The sequence below is a fragment of the Desmodus rotundus genome, chromosome 3 (assembly GCF_022682495.2).
Source record: "Desmodus rotundus isolate HL8 chromosome 3, HLdesRot8A.1, whole genome shotgun sequence".
Taxonomy (NCBI): Eukaryota; Metazoa; Chordata; class Mammalia; order Chiroptera; family Phyllostomidae; genus Desmodus; species Desmodus rotundus.
The window spans coordinates 179,755,073-179,777,967 of NC_071389.1; the positions used below are offsets into that span (position 1 = coordinate 179,755,073).

The 22,895-nt window shown below is 40.8% G+C and overlaps 1 protein-coding gene across 3 annotated transcripts; it reads right to left on the reverse strand.

The window, feature by feature from the left end:
* Nucleotides 1–527: 527 nt before the first annotated feature.
* C3AR1 (complement C3a receptor 1) lies at nucleotides 528–21,274 on the reverse strand. Of its 3 annotated transcripts, none has more exons than XM_045187267.2 (4): nucleotides 21,164–21,274; nucleotides 7,551–7,770; nucleotides 6,604–6,764; nucleotides 528–3,791 (listed from the first exon to the last, which is right to left on the reverse strand). In XM_045187267.2, exon 4 carries the CDS (start codon nucleotides 3,759–3,761, stop codon nucleotides 2,307–2,309), a length of 1,455 nt encoding a protein of 484 aa, XP_045043202.1. In that variant the 5' UTR covers nucleotides 3,762–3,791; nucleotides 6,604–6,764; nucleotides 7,551–7,770; nucleotides 21,164–21,274; the 3' UTR covers nucleotides 528–2,306. The 3 variants fall into 3 exon arrangements, with proteins under 3 accessions (XP_045043202.1, XP_045043201.1, XP_045043203.1); XM_045187266.2 differs by having other exon boundaries at nucleotides 7,519–7,770; XM_045187268.2 differs by lacking the exon at nucleotides 6,604–6,764 and having other exon boundaries at nucleotides 7,519–7,770.
* Between the last annotated feature and the right edge of the window lie 1,621 nt (nucleotides 21,275–22,895).

Below are 22,895 nucleotides of genomic sequence, written 5' to 3' on the forward strand. Positions count from 1 at the left end.
CACAGGGTTTGATTAGTTGACTATTTGGGAGGGAGATCGATGAGAGAGAAGAATTTAAACCATGCCTTTAACATTCCCTTTTTCATATGCTATTAAAGATAGTGAAATATCACTGTGAGAGACAGTCATCCTTTGCAGCTTGGTGTGTGGGCAAGGCCACCTTGCTTGCATTCTTAGGTATTTTAAAGATTAAAGGTACTACATTTGGGGAGAGTTGGGGGTCCATCTTCCTGTGAGGGACTTTCTGTGAGTACTTAAAGGTACTTGCCAGAAATTTTCACTGGAAATGAGGAAATTCCTATCATAGAAATTGTTTTCAGGATACATTTCCAAGGTAATTGGCACTCTAGAAGGAGCCCAGCAATGCCAATTATTGAATCTTTGTAACTATGCCAAGTTCACTCATCTAATATACTATATATTAACCTCAGGAGTTTGGGACTTACACCCAGGGTCTTGTGAGATGTGTTGGGCCTTCCAGAAGCCCAGCCCATTGCTATTAGAGCAAACTTACAGCTACTCACAATAAGATTTATTTGTTGCATATCTAGATATTATGATACATTCTGAGTGTCATACAATTAAAAGGATCCATGAATCTCTGAGCCTTGCAAGGTACCACAAGAAAGAAACCATTTATTTGCATCAAATATATAAGCAGATTAAAATAAAAGGTAGCATTGCAAATGTACATCATATCAGGCATCACCTCACAGGTGCAAGAATTCCTAGTTATTTGACATTTCCTGTATAGCGCTTTATAACAAATTTGTTTTCCAGACCCTCACATCAGTCATAGTAGGTCAAAAATTTCTCATTTTCCATCTTTAGATTAAATCATAGCATGAAAGAAGCTATGTTGAAATACAAGGAAACCTGAAATTTTAGAGGTTTAACACATGGGTTTGTATACAGAGAAAATGAGAAGGTGATAGGGAATTGAACGATGCTTTTTATAAAGTGAAAGAAGGACAGAAGGAAAGCTATATATATATGGTTGGAATGGATAGAGGCAGTGGAAGAAAATGTGGTGATGAATGAATTGAAGTATGATGGTTAGTGAATATTGGGACTCTGGATAAAGAAAAAATATAAATGTGCTTGGATAAAGTTCTTCATCTTGCAAAAGAAGAAGTCATTTTATCATGTCTACAAAAATGATCAGCATAAGCCCATGACTTAGAAGTATCATGGCAAATATCAGAGGAAGCATCTAAAATCGTTGCAAGGGTTATCTCTGGGAAATGGGAGTGGGAGGCGGGAGTAGTTGGGCACAGCTGGGCAGGAAACATATTTCATTATAAACCTTGAATCTCTTTAAACTATAAGTATGTATTATTTTGATGAAGTTTAATTAAAAATCCTAAAGATATATGTGGTAACCATAGCATGAAAGATACATACCTATAGTTGTGGTTTAATAAGTTTGATGGTGTTCTGGGAGGGTACTCAGTCATTTTCTAGTGATTTCAAACTTGAAATTAGAGGTTAGTATAGGTACAAAGTGTAGTGTGAAAGAAGACTTAGAGGCAGGGGAGGAATAAGGAATTAATGAATTTAAGATCAGGAGAAGTTAGATGGCTCTATCAATGGACAGAGTAAACAAATTAACAAAAGACTTCCTCAAAGGGCAGCTTACATTCCAGTTCATGAGTAAGTTGTTAGATGTCTTAGTTGGTTGCATTTACATAACAGATGATTTTTTAGTTGCAATAATGGAAGCTTGGAATTGTGTCCTGTATCCATGAGTCTTCCGAATAAGTGTCTGGCATAAGTGTACTCTGCTCCAGACTCAGTCTCGTAAATCTTTGTTTTCATAGACGATTTCTTCTTGCACTTTCTCTTTATTTATAACCATCCCACCACCAGCCGTCATACAGCAATAAAGCCATAGAATAAATAATCATCTTTCACTCAGAGCTGGAAGAATTGGTTTTAAAATGAATCTGGAAAGGAATTTAGATATATAAATAGTACCTTTAATGATGGAAACATCATTTTACAACAGACTAGATTCTCATTTATTTCAGTGGGCTTAGTTTGGGATAGACATAGACTAAGCTTTGCATTGACTCTCAAATTTAGCATTTATCAGAAACAAGGGACCTTGTTATTGTCTGGGGTGAGGCAGGAGACTTTCCAGGTGATGCCAATGCAACTAGTCCAGGACCCACTCTGAAGACCTCTAGACTGAGTCTTTGCTGTTTTCTGAAATCCCTGCTCACCATGTCCCTTGTTCTTTTAGAAACATATCACACTTGGCGAATACCTAAGCAGCTCTACATGGGCCAAGTGCTCCATATTTTTCACACAGCTCTACTGCTACTGTTTCTTTCTGAAAAGGTGTTGTTTGGGGTACAGTTGGTAGAATGTGTGCGATCCTCACTGAAAGCTGCCTCCAGAATGCCCTGCATGGACTGCCTTGCTGTCTTCCTAAAATCTTTTCCCATAAAGGCATACAGGAAGGGATTCAAGCAACTATTGGCAGATGCTAGAGCAATGGATACATGGTCCAGGAAGCGCAGAGCTTCCCCAAAGGGAGTATTTGGGTCAATAAACAATAAGAGGACTCCAACAATGTGATACGGGGCCCAGCAGACAAGAAAGACAACTACCACCACCATGGACACTCGAAGGGTTTTGCTTCGAGACTTGGCGAAGCGGCCTCGTCGCATTCGGAAGATAATGAGGCCATAACAGGTCAGCATGGCAATAAAGGGCAGCAGGAAACCCATCACTAGCCTAGTGATGGTCATTACTAGCAGAGGTGTTGGAACTTGATTGTCATATGCAAAGAAGTCATCATCATAGTCCGGTAAATCTTGTGATAACTCAGTCATGTCTAAGGCATTACTAGAGTCAGCAGAGAAAAGCTCTAAACTGGGGGAGAGGAAAGCATCCAAGTTATTCAGTGGGTTAGTTTTGGGATCATCAGTGGGAAGGTCAATGGGGATTGTGGGTAAGACCTCATCATCAGGTTTAATTAATTTATAATATGGATGTTGATTAGATAACCTAGCTGAATCCACGGGCAGTGAATCTCCAGGAAGTCTTTGAAATGTTTGAGAAGGAAGGAGAGTAGTTGCTCTCCAAGGATGATCATTAGTTTGTAAAGGGAAAGCATCTAAACTATCATCCACTTCTCCAGACAGCTGAACAATGAAGTTTTCAAGAGACTCATTTTCCACTCCATCAAAGGTGAGGTTCAAATAATCGAAGGAGCTATCCTCACCGAAATTGTAGCGACACACAGTTCGGTTGTCTACAGAGATCGTTTCCCGGTATACGAACACAGGTATGCACATTATAAAAGCCAGCACCCAGATACATCCACAGATAAGGAAGGCTGCCCTCACACTGCGGTGATTCTGGCACCAGATCGGCTTGAGTACCAAAAGACAGCGGTCCAGGCTAATGGTAGTCAGCAAGAAGACGCTGGCGAACATGTTGAGGATGATGATGGAGGGAATGAGCTTGCATAGGGGCAAACCATAAGGCCAGTGTCCTTGGAGAGCCACGTGAGCCAGGGAGAAGGGCAAGGAGAGGCAGCAGAGGAAGTCTGCCAGTGTGAGATGGAGAAACCAAATGGTGCTCACTGTCCACTTCATCTTTAGGCCAGCCACCCACAGCACCAGCCCGTTGCCCGGCAACCCCAATAAGAAAGTGAGGCTGAGGATGACCATGGAGAGAATTAGCTGGGGTTCATTCCAAGGCAGTGAGTGTAGGTCAGATGCATCGGTCTCATTAGGGAAAAACTCCATTGCTAGACTTCTGTAAAAAGATGAGCAAACCTGTTGAAAGTAACATTATCTTTTTAAAAAATGAGTATTCTTAGAAATCTAGCCTTCCCACATAATGATGTAGAACCACACAAGCCCCCTCACACTGTTTTAATTTGTATTCCTTGACTTCACATTGGATCACACAAAACACTCTCTGGTAGACCATTTAAATTTACTGTATCAAGTTAAATGTGCATCAAAATAATAACTTCATTTGGAAGTTTATATCAATGTATATTTCTCCTTTTCCTTGCACTTTCAGTCTCTCATTCTCCACTGGTTCCTTTCCTTACCCCACGTTTTCTATTAAAAACAAACAAATGAGTCTAATGGGGCAAACAAACAATAACTTCTATAGCAGGGGTTCCCAACTTCAGATCCATGAAAGGGCTTTGAGGAACTCCACTACCACCTCAAATGATATAGAATATTTTAACTTTATATATTTTTATTTCCGTGAGGGCAAAAGATTCATCTATTTCCTGCACCAGATTTTCAAAAGACTCATTCATCACTACAGAAAAAGGTGTTCTAGACTCAGATATGTCTTAGATACAAGCTCAGCTTTTTCTTCTGCTGTCCAATTTCTCAAGAGCTGTTTACACTCTTGGCATTGATTTTCTCACCACCCACCATTTCTTTCTCATTTATTTATTTTGTATTGAATGTAACAGGAACAATAGCTTTATTATTACAGAAGCAGAAAATACACATGAAAAAATTTGGAGAATATAGACAAGTAAGAATAAGGAAATAAAAATGTCCTATTCTACCAGTTAGTGATTACTGCTTTAGCACCTTAATTTACACCCTCTGGATCTTTCACGTTATACTTTCTGCTTCCCTCCCCGCCAGCCCTGGCCACCACCCTTCTATTTTCCATGTATGTGTATATTTAGAATCATATAGCCTGCATCTTTTTTTGTGACTAGCTTCTTTCACTTAGCATAATGCCCATAAGATTCATCCATGTTGTAGCGTGTGTCAGAATTTCCAACAGTGTAGTGATTGCTGGGGGAGGGGGACACAGGGGGACTAAATGGTAATGGAAAAAAATACCACAAAGGTTAAATAAAAAAGAATTTTCTTCGTTTTTAAGTCTTAAAAACATTCCATTGTCTGTATAGACCGCATTTTGTTTATCCACTCACCTGTCAATGGACATTTGAGTTGCTTCCACCTTTTAGCTATTGTGAGTGATGTCGCTGTGGACGTGGTGTAAATGCATATTGTTTTATAAACAGCTTTCTTTTTCTCAGTTAGCAGTCTCCCCATGACATAATACAATTGTACCATAAGGAATACTCAATCTTTATTCATTTTCCAAATGTCCCCAAAGCATCTTTTATAGCTGATTTGCCCACAGTTTTATCCAGTGCAGGATCACACTTGCATTAGGATGTTACGTTTTTTAAATCCGAATTTAGCCTAGTTTCACTTTTTCAGAGATACTGGCTTGTTTAGGGGTCTGTTGTTTTTACCACTCACTTCTCAAATCATGAATTTGCCTTCTGCTTCTATCACTTTGCTGAAATTACCTCTAAGTAACATATCCAAGAATCTTTTTCTCTGTTCCCATCTTCCAGAATATAATACACATCATTTGATACATTAACCCCTCAACACTCTCTTCTCTTGGCCTCTGTGACATTATCCTCCCCTAATTCTCAACATTCCTAAAAACATACCTTACTTTATAGTTTTCCTCAAGAGCTCAATATTCCAAGTTAATGCCATTTTCTGTTCTTTGGCTTCTATCTGAAGTTGTTTCCTTTATCTTAACCTCCTCTTCCTTCCATCTTTAATCTCTGCCTGTTAAAATCTAGCTATTCTTCAAGATCCAGTTCAAATATCATATTTTCCCTGGAACTTCCTCTAATAATCCCAGTCAGAAGTTAGTTCTTCAGCCTCTTAAATTTCTTTTGACTGTGTTGTTTGAACTTCTTTTCTTTCTTTCTTTTTAAAAATATTTTATTTTATTTATTTTTAGAGAGAGGGGAAGGAAGAGAGAAAAACCTTAATGTGTGGTTGCCCCTTGAACGCCCACAACTGGAGACCTGGCCGGCAACCCAGGCGTGTGCCCTGACTGGAAATGGAGCCAGCGGCACTTTGGTTTGCAGGCCAGCACTCAATCCACTGAGCCACACCAGCCAGGACTGAACCTCTTTTCGTATTCTCTGTGACATTTTATCTTGTATTGTAATTATTATGGTGGCTGTTCTGTTTATCATATTGGCCTTAAATTTCATTGTGGCAAAAAATGAGTCTTGTCCCTAAATGCTTGTTCCACAGAATTTAGCACAATGCCTTATATGACATAAAGATTAAATATTACTTGAATGGATGAATGTTCATTGGGGGGGATGTTACTTTTTCTTTTAGCTAAGTTTAAAATTCTGATTTTATCCATTTAATACAGTCAGAATTCTTGTTTCTAACTTCCTTTTTATTTTCCAGTTCCCAGTTCCTAGGGGCTATAACAGTATTTTAAGTTTTCCTTTCAGAGGCCACAGATATTTTTATAACAAGGAAATAGTTCTGCTGAGTTAATAAAATGCCCTCAGAGGGTTTTGAATAATTAGCAGAAGTTAAAATAACTGAGTCAGCAACATAATAATTTTAAAATGTTACTCTCATTCCCTTCCCTGTAGCCTTACCTACTCAAATATTCAAGCGCCACCTTGTTCTGCCTGGCAGCGACCCCGATCCCCTGTCCTGCTCCAGCACACATACCCATGCACAGACCCACTGAATACTGAACTGAGAGGAGGGCAGAGTTACACAATGCTAGGACTGAAAATAAACTTAGCAATCCTCTCACCTTGTCTCTACTTTTATTTTGCAGTTTTTGAAATTGATACTCAGCAACTCGGTTGACTTTTACACATGCAACCAGCGGGCTCTCTCAGACGCTGGGTCCAACAACTGCAGGCTGACACTCTTTTCACTCTGAAGACTCATGTAACCGACAAGCCTTTGGTACTGTTAACAAGGGGAAAGGCACCAAGAACCGTACAAAGTGAAGTATTAAAGACGGACAAAAGCAAAATTCCAATATAAAACAATTGAGTAATCCAGTGGGAGCTATTTTATATATTACATATTATCTGCCTTGACATGAAAGTATGTATAAGTTAGAGTTTTAAAGTCTTTCAGAACAAGATCTCTTTTTATGATTCTCCAAGTGTTGTGACTAAAATATACCTCTACATTTCAGAAAAATAGAGAATTTTTAGTTTTATTTTTAACACTGATTTCACTGACAATAACTAAAAAAGTAAGTAAAATTTGAAACTAAAATTCAACTATGACAATTCCAGAATCAAATTTTAATTATAGGATGTCAGTAGCAAGAAGGAATAAGTAAAGTGATAAATAAAAATAAGAAAGAAATATAATAAGAATATATACATATATGTGTATATGTGTGTGTATATATACATACATATATATATTAAGTAATCAATGATTTGAAAAACAAAACCATTGGGGAAGACTGGAATGAAATGTCAGAAGGAGAAACATAGCCAACCTAAGAGAGGGGAGAATGACATAAAAATTCACTATTAGTTTAGAATGAATGTATTAAGAATAAAGATAAATAGAATGTGGAATATTTAGAAGAAGAAAGGTGCACATGGGGAGAAAACAAAAGAAATATAAGTTGGGAAGGAACAAGTGGAAATAGAAGAGAATGATCCTCCAACCATCATGTATAATAAGAAAAATAAGCTACCTGCTAGACATCGGGGATGCAGGGCTTCTTACCAGAAACTTGAGACAGTAGCTGAAGACTCCAGCACCAGTCTGGAGGCGTCCACAAGTCCTGTTCTGTCTTCACACTTAACCACAAGCAAGTCATGAAGTATATTTAGGGAATTTGCTGAGGTCTTTGTTTTTCTTCTCTCTTCGTTTGTGTTGATAAATTAAATGCCACACTTTTGACTGCTCTTTGAGTTCACAGGAAGTGTTTCAAAGTGAGTCATTTCTAAATGTATCAGATAAAAAAAGTAAAAAACAGAAGTGGGCAAGCATCCTTCTCAGAAATTTTTTGCAGGACAGAGCAAGATTCGAAAAAAGTTCTTTATGTAAACTACTCGCTTTGTACATGTTTGTTCCTGGGGGGGGGTTGTTGTCTTTTTTTGGTTTTTTTTTAGAAATGCATCAAAATGACCTATGATATGTGAGGGTCAGGGTCAGGAATGGTTGGGGGCAATGCCCTGCACAATCCTATGTGATTAATCTCAAGTAACATCTCTTAAATGCTTAACATGTTTAAAGAAATGTGCCATGCCAAAACCAAATAAATTAAACTATGTTCTTATCTGCAGAGGCTCACAATCTCGTAGAAATATGCACCCATACACACACACACAAACAGTAATGAAACCCAGACTATAATGACATAAATACCAATAGAAGTAAAACTGTAGAATATAACAGTATAACCAAAACACAGGCCTGGCTCCCTGCCGCACAAAAGCCAATACTCAAGGGGCAGATGCTGATGTAAAAGAGAGTGGTTTATTTTCAGGTGCCGACAACCTGGAAGATGGGGGAACTCATGTCTCAAAGCCCATCTCCTGGTCAGAATTTTTTTTTTAAAGATTTTATTTATTTATTTTTAGAAAGAAGGGAAGGGAAGGAGAGAGAGAGGGAGAGAAACATCAATGTATGGTTGCCTCTCACGTGTCCCCCACTGGGGACCTGGCCTGCAACCCAGGCATGTGTCCTGACTGGGAATGGAACCAGTGACCCTTTGCTTCGCAGTTGGATGCTCAATCCACTGAGCCACACCAGCCAGGGTCAGGCAGAGGTTTTCATAAGGAGGAAGAAGAGAAGCAGAACAAAGAGATGAAGGGAGGGGGTTGAAAAGCTCTCTCTGTGCAGATGAGCACAGTTCATTCTGATAAGGCAAGTGAGGGTCTGGTGTGCATCATCCTGGTTTAGTCATCCTGGCTTCACGTCATCTTGACTTTACACCATCCTGGCTCCACGGGTGAAGGTTCCAGAGCTGGGATGCTTGAAGATCAGAGTCTGTATCTTTTGAAGTTAGTTCCTAGGGTTCTCTTTTTTAAATTGTTGTTCAATTAAAATTGTCCCCATTTTCCCCCCATTACTCTCCCCTGTCCTACCCACCCCTGACCTCCCACATTCAATCTTCCCCCCAGCCCCCCATTGTCTTTGTCCCTAGTCCTTTATACATGTTACAACCATGCTGTTCATCTATAAGCTACGTATTAGTCAAAACCAGCACTTACAGAAACAATGTCAAAAGAATGGTGGGATGGGTTACAATTTCCCACTGTTACAATTTTCCACTGTTAATAACAGATCTGGATGTGTTTAGCCTGGGGCAATCTTACAAGTTTTATGGTAAGAATAAGATCTGAGCAGGTCCTTAAAAAACCTACAGGAATCCTACAGGCAGAAAAAGATGACATGCTGTTTAGAGTGTGTAGGTGGAGCACAGTCAGAGGCAGGTGGGTGGGAGAGTAATTTAGGTGTTGGGGTATGAGCAGGAGTCTGGGGAATTAGACTGTTTCATCATGAAACAGAACATAAGATTGAAGTGGGACCTTGAGCAATGATTCCTGCTCAAACTATATATCACAAAGAATTCACACCCAATGCATCATTGAATGATACACCCAATATGTGTATCATTCCTGTACACATATGCATATGAACTAAAGTTTATTTGGGTCAAAAATATTTGAACATTCTTGCCTGTGGTAAGGGCTTGAATCCATATTAATCAACCTATTGTCCAAACAATACTATCTGCTCCTCTGCTTGTTTGCAGTCAAATCACTTTGAAATAGTTTTGGGGGAAAGACCCAAGAAAAATGCCAAGAGTTGAGTTTTACTGTTTTATCTATTTGTTTAGTTCCACTGTTATTATCTAATTATCAGAGTAACACATATCTATAAAAGAGATTAATTGAAATAATACAGAAGTATAAAGGGTAAAAGAGTGAAAGATTTTATTTTCAATTCTACTGCTTGGGAGTAACTATTTCAAGGTTTCCTTTTTTTATTTTTATTTATATATTTTTAATATATTTGTTGATTATGCTCTTACAGTTGTCCCATTCCCCCCCTCACTCCACTCCATCCTGCCCACTCCCTCCCTCCCAAATTCCCCCCCTATAGTTCATGTCCATGGGTCATACTTATAAGTTCTTTGGCTTCTACATTTCCTACACTATTCTTACCCTCCCCCTGTCTATTTTCCACCTATCATCTATGCTACTTATTCTCTGTACCTTCCCCCCCTCTCCCCCTCCCACTCCCCTGTTGATAACCCTCCATGTGATCTCCATCTCTATGGTTCTGTTCCTGTTCTAGTTGTTTGCCTAGTTTGCTCTTGTTTTTGTTTTAGGTGTGGTCGTTAATAACTGTGAGTTTGCTGTTATTTTTACTGTTCATATTTTTTATCTTCTTTTTCTTAGGTAACTCCCTTTAACATTTCATATAAGGGCTTGGTGATGATGAACTTCTTTAACCTGACCTTATCTGAGAAGCACTTTATCTTTCCTTCCATTCTAAATGATAGCTTTGCTGGATAGAGCAATCTTGGATGTAGGCCCTTGCCTTTCATGATTTGGAATACTTCTTGCCAGCCCCTTCTTGCCTGTAAGGTCTCTTTTGAGAAATCAGCTGACAGTCTTATGGGAAGTCCTTTAGAGGTAACTGTGTACTTTTCTCTTGCTGCTTGTAAGATTCTCTCCTTCTGTTTCATCTTGTCTAATGTAATTATGATGTGCCTTGGTGTGTTCCTCCTTGGGTCCAGCTTCTTTGGGACTCTCTGAGCTTCCTGGACTTCCTGGAAGTCTATTTCCTTTGCCAGGTTAGGGAAGTTCTCCATTATTTGTTCAAATAAGTTTTCATTTTTTTGTTCTTCCTCTTCTCCTTCTGGCACCCCTATAATTCGGATGTTGGAACGTTTCAAGATGTCCTGGAGGTTCTTAAGCCTTTCCTCATTTTTCCCAATTCTTATTTCTTCATTCTTTTCTGGTTGGATGTTTCTTTCTTCCTTCTGGTCCACAGTGTTGATTTGAGTCCCAGTTTCCTTCGCATCACTATTGGTTCCCTGTACATTTTCCTTTGTTTCTCTTAGCATAGGCTTCATTTTTTCATCTAGTTTTTGACCAGATTCAACCAATTCTGTGAGCGTCTTAATAACCAGTGTTTTCAACTGTGCATCCGATAGGTTGGCTATCTCTTCCTCACTTAGTTGTATTATTTCTGGAGCTTTGAAGTGTTCTGTCATTTGGGCCATTTTTTTTTTTTGTCTTGGCGCATCTGTTAAAGGGGCGGAGCCTTAGGTGTTCCCTGGGGCGGGGTAACACTGGTCGCTGCGCTGTGTCATTGTACGTGGGGGAGGGGCCAAGTGGGAGCAATGGCACCCGCTCCCCTTTCCACCGGATTTCAGTCTTTCACTCTGCTACCCACAATCAAACTGGGCCCCTCTGGTGCTGGTTCCCAAGTGGGTGGGCTTGTGCACGCCCTAGGCCCCTGTGGGTCTCTCCAACGACCTCTCCTGTGAGACTGGGAGTCTCTCCTGTTGCCGCCCCAACCTCCACGGGCATTTTCAGTCAGAGGTTTGAGGCTTTATTTCCCCGCGCTGGAGCCCTGGGTTGCATGGTCTGCTTTGCTCCCCGCCGTTTGTCTGGTTTCTCTGTGCGCGAATGTGGGGCCACAGGGTCTGCTAGTGGTCGGACTGCCTGCCCGCACTCCGCCAGTCTCAGTCCCGGTCCTGCCATGGGCAACGCCCCGGCTGCCCATCTCCGCCCCTCCTACCTGTCTGGATGAATGTTTATTTTTTATTTCCTTGGTGTCGGACTTCCTTGCCATTCAATTTTCTGTCAGTTCTGGTTGTGCTAGGAGGCGCAGTGTGTCTACTTACGCCTCCATCTTGGTTCTCCTATTTCAAGGTTTCTTTTACATCTGACAACCTATAATTCTCCCATTGGATCAGAGAGAGGGAAGCTGAAAGTGCATTTCATGCCAGAGGAAAACAGGAGCACACACTAAGGAGGAGGTGAGCCGAACATGAGTGAATGACTCAGTAAAGTGGTTTGGTTGGAGTACAGAGGACACACTAAGGACTAATGAAAGGTAAGTAGGAGGCCCGAGTTCGGGTCCTGGCTCTGCCACTTCCTAACTGTATGACTGTACAGAAGTTATTCAAACTCTGTTTTTATTTCCTCACCTGCAAAATGAGGATTGCACCAATATGATCCATTGATACCCAAGCCCATTCCCACCTTTCCATACTACTTCTGTACTGGAAGCCTGGGTGCTACCTTTCCTAGAGTTTGTCCCCAGTGGGGTCTGAAAAGGCTCTGCCAGAGGGGCGTGGTCACGTGCTGTTGGAAAGTGAAGGGAAAGGAGAATTACTGCATTTGAAGCTGGAACTTAGTTTGAGCACAGAGATTGCAAATCTATTTTTAAAGGAAAAGAACAAAAACTATAGAAGAGAATAAACATTAAAACTATTAAAAATGAAAGAGAGAGAGAGATTGAGACTGAAAGGGAATCATTTAGCCTTTGGTTTCTGAAGAGGCAGAAAACTCTCGTGGGCTCTTGCAGTGGAGATGTAGGTGAGGCCGAGGCGGCTGCCGGTGGCTGCGGGCTCTGGCAGGGTCAGTAGTTTCAGCAGCAGCCACAGGCCGGGCAGTTCCTAGATTCTGGCTAAGCAGCAGAAAAAAGCCCCTGGCCTCAAAGTCAATTTAACCATTCTGGATAATACCCTTTTCCACTTTCCTCTTCCAATTTTAGGCAAGCAGCCTCCTGCAGTTTTATCATCTTCTCATTTATTTTTCTAGTTGTTCCCATATTTTGTATCCAAGTCCTTGTATTAACTACCCTGTTTGAAGTACCTACAATGGTTTCTATACTCTTGGCTGGGCAATGACTAAAATAAAAAAATTGCTGCACCTACTCTATAGGATTATTAATGTGAATAAATTAATATATGCAAAGCACTTAAAACAGTGCTGGCATTCAATAAATGTTAGCAATTACTATGTCAAAAAACTAATGTGGCTTCTAGTTACAACTAGTAACTAGAACACAACTAGTCCCTCATCTTGGACATGTAGCAAGTTATCGGCAGACTGTTCCCTTCCCTTTCTGTGAAATCAAATTCCAACACATGGCCCTCAATGAGGTAGATGAGACATACTTACTGCTGTCTATAATGTAACTGCCTAATTATGCACACAGTTAGAGTAAAACCAAGTAGGAACATGAATTGAGGAACAAAGCCACCCAGAAACTAAAGTAATTCCATTGAAAATTAAATAACATACCATCTAATACACTTATAACAAGAAATGTCCAGTGCACTTATACTTAAATCTTGAAGAAATCAGCCATATCCAGCATAAAAAAATCATTCAAATCTGAATGGTGTAAAGAAAATTTAACCAACTTTGCTTTGTCAATTAAATTTTGGCTATTGATTTTCTATTGTAGTATGTATCTCAGGCAGCCAAGGAAGGGAGACTGAAGGGGTAGTTAAACTGAGTTTAATTAACACTATTTGTGAGTTTAGTTACAAAACAATGAAAGTGGACAAAGGCATGGGGCTTCGGTTTGTGTTTACCTAATCTAATGAGAAGCAATAGGAGCTTTTGTAGGGAGAGGAAAGGATTCAGAACTGTTGAGAGGTGGATGGCTCTCATAAATTTTGTAGGTCTAGATAAATTTTTGAGTAAATTTTGATACTTTAGGTTAGCTCTCTTATTTGTGGATTATTTAGAAAAGGCCTCCTTCATTTTCTTTCTCCTTCCCCATTTCATGTCCAGGAGTATGCGCATAAAAGAATGTGGTGTTACACAGATGTCTTGGGTTAGAAAACCGTTCATTTTTACCCTCTGTGACGTGAAACACCTAGTTCCTCACCTCCAGTGTGTTTCCTTTACTTCCACACAGTTGCCACCACTCTGACACTCAAGTAACCAAATGTGTGGGTGTTTGTATTTCCTGCACCACAATTCTGTGATGCCAGCTGCCCTTCACAGAATTTAACTCAACTCTAACACTACCTACAGATAGTGTCAGATATCGGATTTTATGGCCTCAGTCCCACAAGACTGTCCCCCACCACAGAGGCCAATCTTAACTAGTAGGTCCCCAGGTTAGCTACATCTTCAGCTCTACTGAGCTACAAATCAGCGGTTGCCATACTAACCCCCGGCCTTGGAGTTGAGTGGCTCATGGGACTCAGGGAAACACTTACATTTACCAGATTACTAAAGGACATGATAAAGGACAGAGGTGAACAGACAAATGGAGAGATCCATGGGGTGAGGTCTGGGAGCGTTGGGATCACGTGTAAGTGCGTGTTCAGTGACCCCTGTTTCTTTGTCACCCTGTACATGTCCAGGAAAAACTGTGAAAGTTCAGTGGATATTGAATCTGTGGTTACAAATAGATTTTAGTGAATAGGAAAATTCACACATATGGAATCCATGAATAATGAGGACCTACTGTAATTGCTAAAACTCTTGAATATTCTGTCCATTTTCTAGGTAGAGAAGTTCGAGGGAGAAGAAATGAATTACTGAGGCAGAAATGCATAATGGCTAAAGACCTGGGCTTGAAGACACTTAGATCCATGTCTGTCACTTGTTTCACTTGTGACAGTGGGAAATTTACTTAATGACACTGCATCAGTTTCTTCAACCTGTAAAATGGGCAGGATAATAATAGTATCCATTCCTTGTGAGGATTAATTGTATAATGCACACAACCATGTAGAATAGTTCTCAGTACTTAACTAATGTTAGTTGTTACTATAATTCAAACACAGGCATAGAAATACTAATAGTACATTCAAACATTTAAACATAAGGTATAGGCAGCTGTTGTGTTGGTATTAGAAAGTTAGGGTTTTTCCTCTGACTGAGAAGTTAGGGTTGTGGTGGTGGGAGAAACTCCCAGCCTCACAGGAGAGTTCACTGGAGAGACCCACAGGGTCCTAGAACATACACAAATTCACCCACCCAGGAATCAGCACCAGAAGGGCCCAATTTGCTTGTGGGTAACAGAGGAAGTGACTGAAAGCCAGCTGAGAGATGAGCAAGAGGCATTGTTCCCTCTCGGACCCCTCCCCCATATACAGCACCACAACACTGTGACATGGGTTGCCTCACCCTGGCAAATACCTAAGGCTTTGCCCCTTACTATATAACAGGCGCAGGGAGACAAAAAAATATGTCCCAAATGAAAGAACAGATAAAAGCTCCAGAAGAAAATACAACTAAGTGATGAAGAGATAGCCAACCTATCAGATGCAGAGTTCAAAACACTGGTAATCAGGATGCGCAACAGCAATGGTTGAGAATGGTCTCAAAATAGAGGAAGAAGTGAAGGCTATACAAAGTGAAATAAAGGAAAATGTACAGGGAACCAACAGTGACAGAAGGAAACCAGGACTCAAATTCTGTTTCCTTTTGTCAATCTTGGACAGAAATTGTCTGATTTTAAATAAACGATTTGGAGCAGAAGGGAGAAATAAACATTCAACCAGAACAGAATGAGGAAACTGAATTCAAAAAAATGAGGAGAGGCTTAGGAACCTCTGGGAAACTTTAAATGTTTCAACATATGAATCATAGGGGTGACAGAAAGAGAAGAGGAAGACCAAGAAATTGAAAATTTATTTGAAAAAGAGTGAAGGAGAACTTCCCCAATCTGGCAAAGGAAATAGACTTACAGGAAGCTCACTGAGCTTACTGAGACTATCTCCCAGCAAGCTCAGAAAGTCCCAAAGAAGCTGGACCCAAGGGAGCACACACCAAGGCACATCATAATTACATTACTCAAGATTAAAGAGAAGGAGAGAATCTTAAAAACAGCAAGGAAAAAGGAGACAGTTACCTACACAGGAGTTCCCACAAGACTGTCAGCTGATTTCTCAAAAGAAACCTTGCAGGCAAGAAGGGGCTGGCAAGAAGTATTCCAAGTCATGAAAGGCAAGGACCTACATCCAAGATTGCTCTACCCAGCAAAGCTTTCATTTAGAATGGAAGGGCAGATAAAGTGCTTCTCAGATAAGGTCAAGTTAAAGGAGTTCATCATCACCAAGCCCTTATTATATGAAATAGTAAAGGGAGTTACCTAAGAAAAAGAAGATAAAAAATATGAACAGTAAAAATGATAAGAAACTTACAATTATCAACAACTGAGCCCAATAAAACAAAAACAAACTAAGCAAACAACTAGAACAGGAACAGAATCACAGAAATGGAGGTCACATGGAGGGAGTGGGGAGGGGCTGGGGGAGAATGGGGGAAAAGATACAGGGAATAAGAAACATAAATGGTAGGTATAAAATAGACAGGGGGAGGTTAAGAACAGTATAGGAAATGGAGAAGCCAAAGAACTTAAATGTACAACCCATGGGTATGAACTAAGATGGAGGAGTGCTGGTGGGAGAGGGGGGTACAGGGAGGAGGGGAATAAAGTGGAGAAAAAAAATAGGACAACTGTAATAGTATAATCAATTATATATATGTATGTATGTGTGTGTGTGTGTATATGAAATTTAAGGTTTTCCTTTCCTGACATTAATGTCGTTGGAGGAGCAAGTTAATGATTTTTCTGTATGTCAGCATGCATTTTAATGAAAATGGGAGATAATATTACCTACCTGGGCAAGATTGTTGGTGAGAAACAAATGAAATTGTGTGTGTGAAAGCACTGTGTAATCTTAAAGGTATATGTAAATATTAGGTAACATCATCACCATTATTGTTACATAGAGTGTTTATTGTTGAAATGAGTAATTGACAACTTAGCTATTTCACATATCACCTTTTAAATTTTATGGAGAGGTATATATTTGAAAAAGTGTATATATAGTAAATGTGTACATTTTTAATAGTAATAAAATGACTTCCCAGGAGCTTTTCATCCAATTTTGGATGTAGGAGGCTCCCAGTCCCTCCCAAGCACCCTGTTCCCACTCTGATCTCCCTTCTATACCATTCCACTCCAACCACTCACACCTGGGAATTTCATGTTTATCTTTTCCTTACATTAAAAAAATGACTTTACCATCTAAGTGTATTTCCTAAAACTGTACAATTTTAAATTTGTCTGTTTTGGAACATCGTGCAAATGGACAATTTTCGTGGTTGTTAACTTGCTTTCCCTCCACTCAACCTTGTGCGTCCGTGGTCTACTCATGATGATGCACAAGGCAAGTGGCTTATTCACGTTCACCACGGACACTATCCCGTTACACACATGGTGATGGAAGGAGAATGGACTAGGGCAGAGAACACACAACTCAATGTGCAGATGATGTATTGTAGAATGTACACCTAAAACCGATGTAATTTTATTAACCAGTGTCACCATAAATTCAATTAAAAGTAAATATTGAAATAAATAATTAAAATCTTTATCTTAAAAAAGATTTTATTTATTTATTGTTAGAGAGAGGGGAAAGGAGGGAGAAAGAGAGGCAGAGAAACACCCATCGGTTGCTCCCAACAGGGGACCTGGCCTGCAACCCAGGCATGTGCCCGGACTGGGAATCAAGTCAGCCACATTTTGATTCGCAGGCCTGCACTCCATCCACTGAGCCATACCAGCCAGGACTAAAATAATTATTGTTTTAAATTAAAACACTAATACATGCTTATTGTAAAAAGCAAATGTAGACATATATAAACTAAAAAAGTTAAAATTCATTCTCTACTTCTCCTCTCCTGAGGCCGTTTTGCAGGGGGTGACAGCTATTAAATGCAGGTGTGTATCCTTTTCAAATGTTTGCTATGTGCGTGTAAGTGTGTGTGCGTGTGTCCTCTGTTTTTGGTCATTGCACAGATTCATTTTAAACAGACACTCGATTCTGCAACTTCTGTCACTTAGTAACCTATCAGGTCATTTCTTCTGTATTTAGTTTTTACCTCTTGGAATCCCATTCTCTACTTTATTGTTACAAAATATTTATTTATTTATTATTATTATTTTTTGATTTTACAGAAATGTTTATTTTTTTTTAATATATTTATTGATTATGCTATTACAGTTGTCCCATTTCCCCCCCACTCCACTCCATCCTGCCCACCCCCCTCCCTCCCACATTCCCCCCCTATAGTTCATGTCCATAGGTCATACTTATAAGTTCTTTGGCTTCTACATTTCCTACACTATTTTTACCCTCCCCCTGTCTATTTTCCACCTATCATCTATGCTACTTATTCTCTGTACCTTTCCCCCTCTCTCCCCCTCCCACTCCCTTAATGACAACCCTCATGTTCTAGTTGTTTGCCTAGTTTGCTCTCGTTTTTGTTTTATGTGTGGTCCTTAATAACTGTGAGTTTGCTGTCATTTTTACTGTTCCTATTTTTGATCTTCTTTTTCTTAGGTAACTCCCTTTAACATTTCATATAATAAGGGCTTGGTGATGATGAGCTTCTTTAACTTGACCTTATCTGAGAAGCACTTTATCTTCCCTTCCATTCTAAGTGATAGCTTTGCTGGATACAGTAATCTTGGATGTAGATCCTTGCGTTTAATCTTGCGTAATGTAATTATGATGTGCCTTAGTGTGTTCCTCCTTGGGTCCAGCTTCTTTGGGACTCTCTGAGCTTCCTGGACTTCCCGCAAGTCTATTTCCTTTGCCAGATTAGGGAAGTTCTCCTTCATTATTTGTTCAAATAAGTTTTCAATTTTTTGTTCTTCCTCTTCTCCTTCTGGCACCCCTATAATTCGCATGTTGGAACGTTTCAAGGCGTCCGGGAGGTTCCTAAGCCTCTCCTCATTTTTCCAAGTTCTTGTTTCTTCATTCTTTTCTGTTTGGATGTTTGTTTCTTCCTTCTGGTCCACACCATTGATTTGAGTCCCAGTTTCCTTCTCATCACTATTGGTTCCCTGTACATTTTCCTTTGTTTCTCTTAGCATAGGCTTCATTTTTTCATCTGTTTTTCGAATAGATTCAACCAAGTCTGTGAGCATATTGATAACCAGTGCTTTGAACTGTGCATCCGATAGGTTGGCTATCTCTTCGTCGCTTAGTTGTATTTTTTCTGGAGTTTTGAAGTGTTCTGTCATTTGGGCCATTTTTTTTTTTTTTTGGGGGGGTCTTGGCGCGTCTGTTACTTTAAGGGGCGGAGCCTTAGGTGTTCACCGGGGCGGGGTAATGCTGGTCGCTGAGCTGTGACGCTGTACGAGGGGGAGGGGCCGAGTGGGAGCGATGGCGCCCGCCTCACTCTCCTCTGGATTTCAATCCTTCACTCCGCTACCCACAATCAAACTGGGCCACTCTGGTGCTGGTTCCCGAGTAAGTGGGCCTGTGCACGCTCTAGGCCCCTGTGAGTCTCTCCAACAACCTCTCCTGTGAGGCTGGGAGTCTCTCCTGCTGCTGCCCCAACCCCCAGGGGCGCTTTCAATCAGAGGTTTGAGGCTTTATTTCCCGGAGCTGGAGCCCTGGGTTGCACGGTCTGCTTCGTTGCCCTCCGTTCGTCCGGTTTATCTGTGGGTGAATTTGGTGCCGCGGGGTGCTACCTGCCGCTCTGCCTGCCCCACTCTCCGCCACTCTGAGTCCGGCCCTCTCGGTTTATCTGCGCAGATGTGGGGCCGCAGGGTCTGCTAGTGCTCAGACTGCCTGCGCCATTTGTCCCACACTCCGCCAGTCTCAGTCCCGCCACAGCCACGCGAGTCCTCTCCACCCTGGTGCCCGTCTCTGCCCCTCCTACCAGTCTGGATGAATGGTTATTTTCTATTTTCTTGGCATTGGTCCCCCTTGCTGTTCGATTCTCTGTCAGTTCTGGTTGTGCGAGGAGGCGCAGTGTGTCTACCTACGCCGCCATCTTGGTTCTCCTATTGTTACAAAATATTTAAAACAGAAAAATAAGTATACAAAAATATAATTGACATCAGCTTTATCAAATTGTAACTGATCGACTTTATTAAGGTCTTAAGAGTTTGCTATATTTGGCTCAGGTATTTTTAAAAGATATATACGTCTTTCCCCGATTTTTTATCTCCCTCTTTTTCTGGGCGTAATCACTTTTCTATACTTTCATTAAATATGTATAGCTCCATCAGCAATGTGTAGTTTTAGTTTCATGTTTTAAAATTTTATGTGAATAGTTCTTGATTTACTCTTACAAGTTATTACTATTATTCTAAGAGCAACATAAAGAAGGGTATAAGATAAAAAAGAGTGTTCCTTCCTTTCCCTTTTCTATTTCCCAGAAGTAACAGCCCCTGTTAAGACTCTGGGCTATAGTTCCATAACTATTTTATGTTTATCAAACCTAAATATTTTATATTCATTTTTAAATACAAATGATTTAATATTATACTTTTTCTTCTGAACCTTGCAATTTTTACTTATCAATTTACTTTTTCACATTGGAACATATAGATCAATCTCAATTTTTAACAGGTACATAATACTTTATTGATCGATGTGCCATTTATTTATGGAATTGATCTATTCCAGATGGATGGACATTTAGATTATTTCCATTTTTCATTACAAAAATGCTGCAATAAATATTCCATATATCTTTGTGTACTTGCGAAGCTATCTTTATGGTTTATATTAAATGAAAAACAAATGTGCATACAAAAGCATACAAGTGTGCTATTTTTGAACCAGTATTTTGGGGCGCTTCCTGACTTAGATAGTGTGGTGGTGTGAAGAGGGTGAGTTTGTAATTTGTAAGTCCTGTTCTGACTGCATCATCAACTCTGTCTTTGGACAAATGGTTTAATAAGTCCAGGAGTCACAACCTGTCATGTGAAATACGAGATTTCAACTACAAAAGCAGATCTGTAAATTATGATTCAATCTCATTACAATTTTCATCGCTGAGTTTGTAGCAGCCCCAGGAGTTAGCAAAATTATATTATAACTCATACCATTTTATCATAAAATGGATAACAGTACCCTGAGCAAAGATAAATCAAAATTAAAAAATCTGTGATAAATAAATGTGTGTGTGTGGGAAAAGAAGAAAGAGCTGGGAAATATGTTACTGTTTTATATTACTACTGTTTCATATACATGCTACATATGACATATGAGATAAGACAAGAAAACCACAATTAGTGTTATCATATTTAAATTATATCTAGAGCTAGTCTAATTTGAGATGGGTTAAGCCTCCATAATTTCCAACAAAGGTGCTTTTGTTGAATTTGTTAGTTAAGTAACATATACATAGAAAGTCACACATAGGAGAAAACTGGCTTTACAAAATCAAAGATGGCAGTGGACTAGGTGGAAGCTACACTAACCTCCTCCCAGCACCAAACTGGAATAACAACTAAATCATAGAAAAATCATCCTGAATAACCAATTGAAGACTAGCTGGAGAGAAGCCTTATCACCAAGGACTTACAGAAGAAGCCACATTCAGACTGGTAGAAAGAGTGGAGGTGTGAGAGGGCTGGCCAGGCTCCCACGGGCAGCAGCTGAAGTTCTGGAAGGATAGCTCAGCTGTGGGGTGGGGGGTTCCCCCTGAGAAGTACAGTGTCTAAATGCCAAGTCTGGCTTCACAGCTAGAGCACCAGAACTGAGAAATGCGCCCACGTAACATGTAACATCGGATGTGATAAGCAGCAGGGTTTCTGTCTGTCAGGGAGACACAGCTAGAGACACAGCCACCCTCTTAAAGGGCCAACGTACAAAATTTCATTCACATTCACTCACCCTGGGCTCTGGCAGAGGAAGGGCAGTGTGAACTATAGCCACATGAGGGGAGTCAGGGGTTGGTGGCTCTGGAGAGAGAACTGAAAGGTCAGCCGCCAGAATCCCTGTGCTGAGTCATTCCCCATACTGCAGAGGCCACCTTTGTCAGGCAGAGCACTCGCCTCCAGGCAGCATCAGCCTGGGGCCAGCAATAGCCCCACCCACTGAAATCACTCTCACCCCACCCTGTGGAGATTATGCCCTGCTGAGGGACAGCTGGAGTCCCTGTCAGTGACTGAGCCTCATAGGCAGCCTGAAGGTAGAAGCTAATCTCTGGGTGCTTTGAGACTTTTGCTGACCCACCTCTGGGCCCCGAGTTGGTATAAGCCAGCCTTGGCGCAGGTCTTTAAGCACGCCCTCAGGCCCAGCGGAGGGAGCCACAAAGTGTGGATTGCTGATAGTTCTGAACAAGTTGCCCAGGGACAGTAGCAGGAGGCTGTCTGACATAGTTCTGCACCAGAGTCGCTCTGGAGAGCCCCAGAACTGTAACCAAATGCAGGTCTGGCTGGCTCCCTGCTATTTGAAAAACCAGTATTTGAGATGTAGGTGCTGATGTGAAGGAAAGTAGTTTATTCAAATGCTGGTCATCTGGAATGTGGGAGACTCGTGTCAAGGCCCATCTCCACATCTCAGTGGAGGCAGAGGATTTTATAAGGAGGGAGAGGGAAAACAGAACAAAGAGATCAAGGGAAGGGGCTAAAAAGTTCTCTTTGTGCAGACAAGCACAGTCCATTCCAATAAGGCAAGTGATGGTCCGGTATGCGTCATCCTGGTGTGGTCATCCTGGCTCCACGCTGACGGTCAGCAAATCTCCCGGAACTCGGATTCCTGAAGGTCAAAGATTATATCTTTTGAAGTTAGTTCCTAGGATTCTTATACAAACATGCTGTTTATCTCTATGTTACATACTAGTCAGAGTCAGCACTTACAGAAACAATGTCAAAAGAATGTTGGGCTGGGTTACAATTTCCCACTCTTAAAATTTCCTACTGTTACAAAAACAATACACCCAGTGGCCAGCTTTAGACAACAGGCTAGGGTCCGATAAGCTTCACAAGCAGCATATCCACAGGGAGAGCTCAGCAGGCACCAAACCCTGCTGAAGTGATTTCTGATTCATGTGATGAGCACCTGCACAGCAGCTCGCACCCTGTGTTGGGGAATGAGCCCCACAGTCAGCCAGCCTGAAGGTCGGTCTCATGCATAAACAGGTCAATAGCAATCAAGACTCAATTACAACAGGAGGGCCTACACAAAGCACACAAGGAACATACCTATAGCACTCAGCTCAGGTAAGCAGGAAGACTGCACCACTGGGTCTTACAGGACACCTACTACATAAGGCCACGATCCCAAGACTGGGAGTCATAGAAAACCTACAT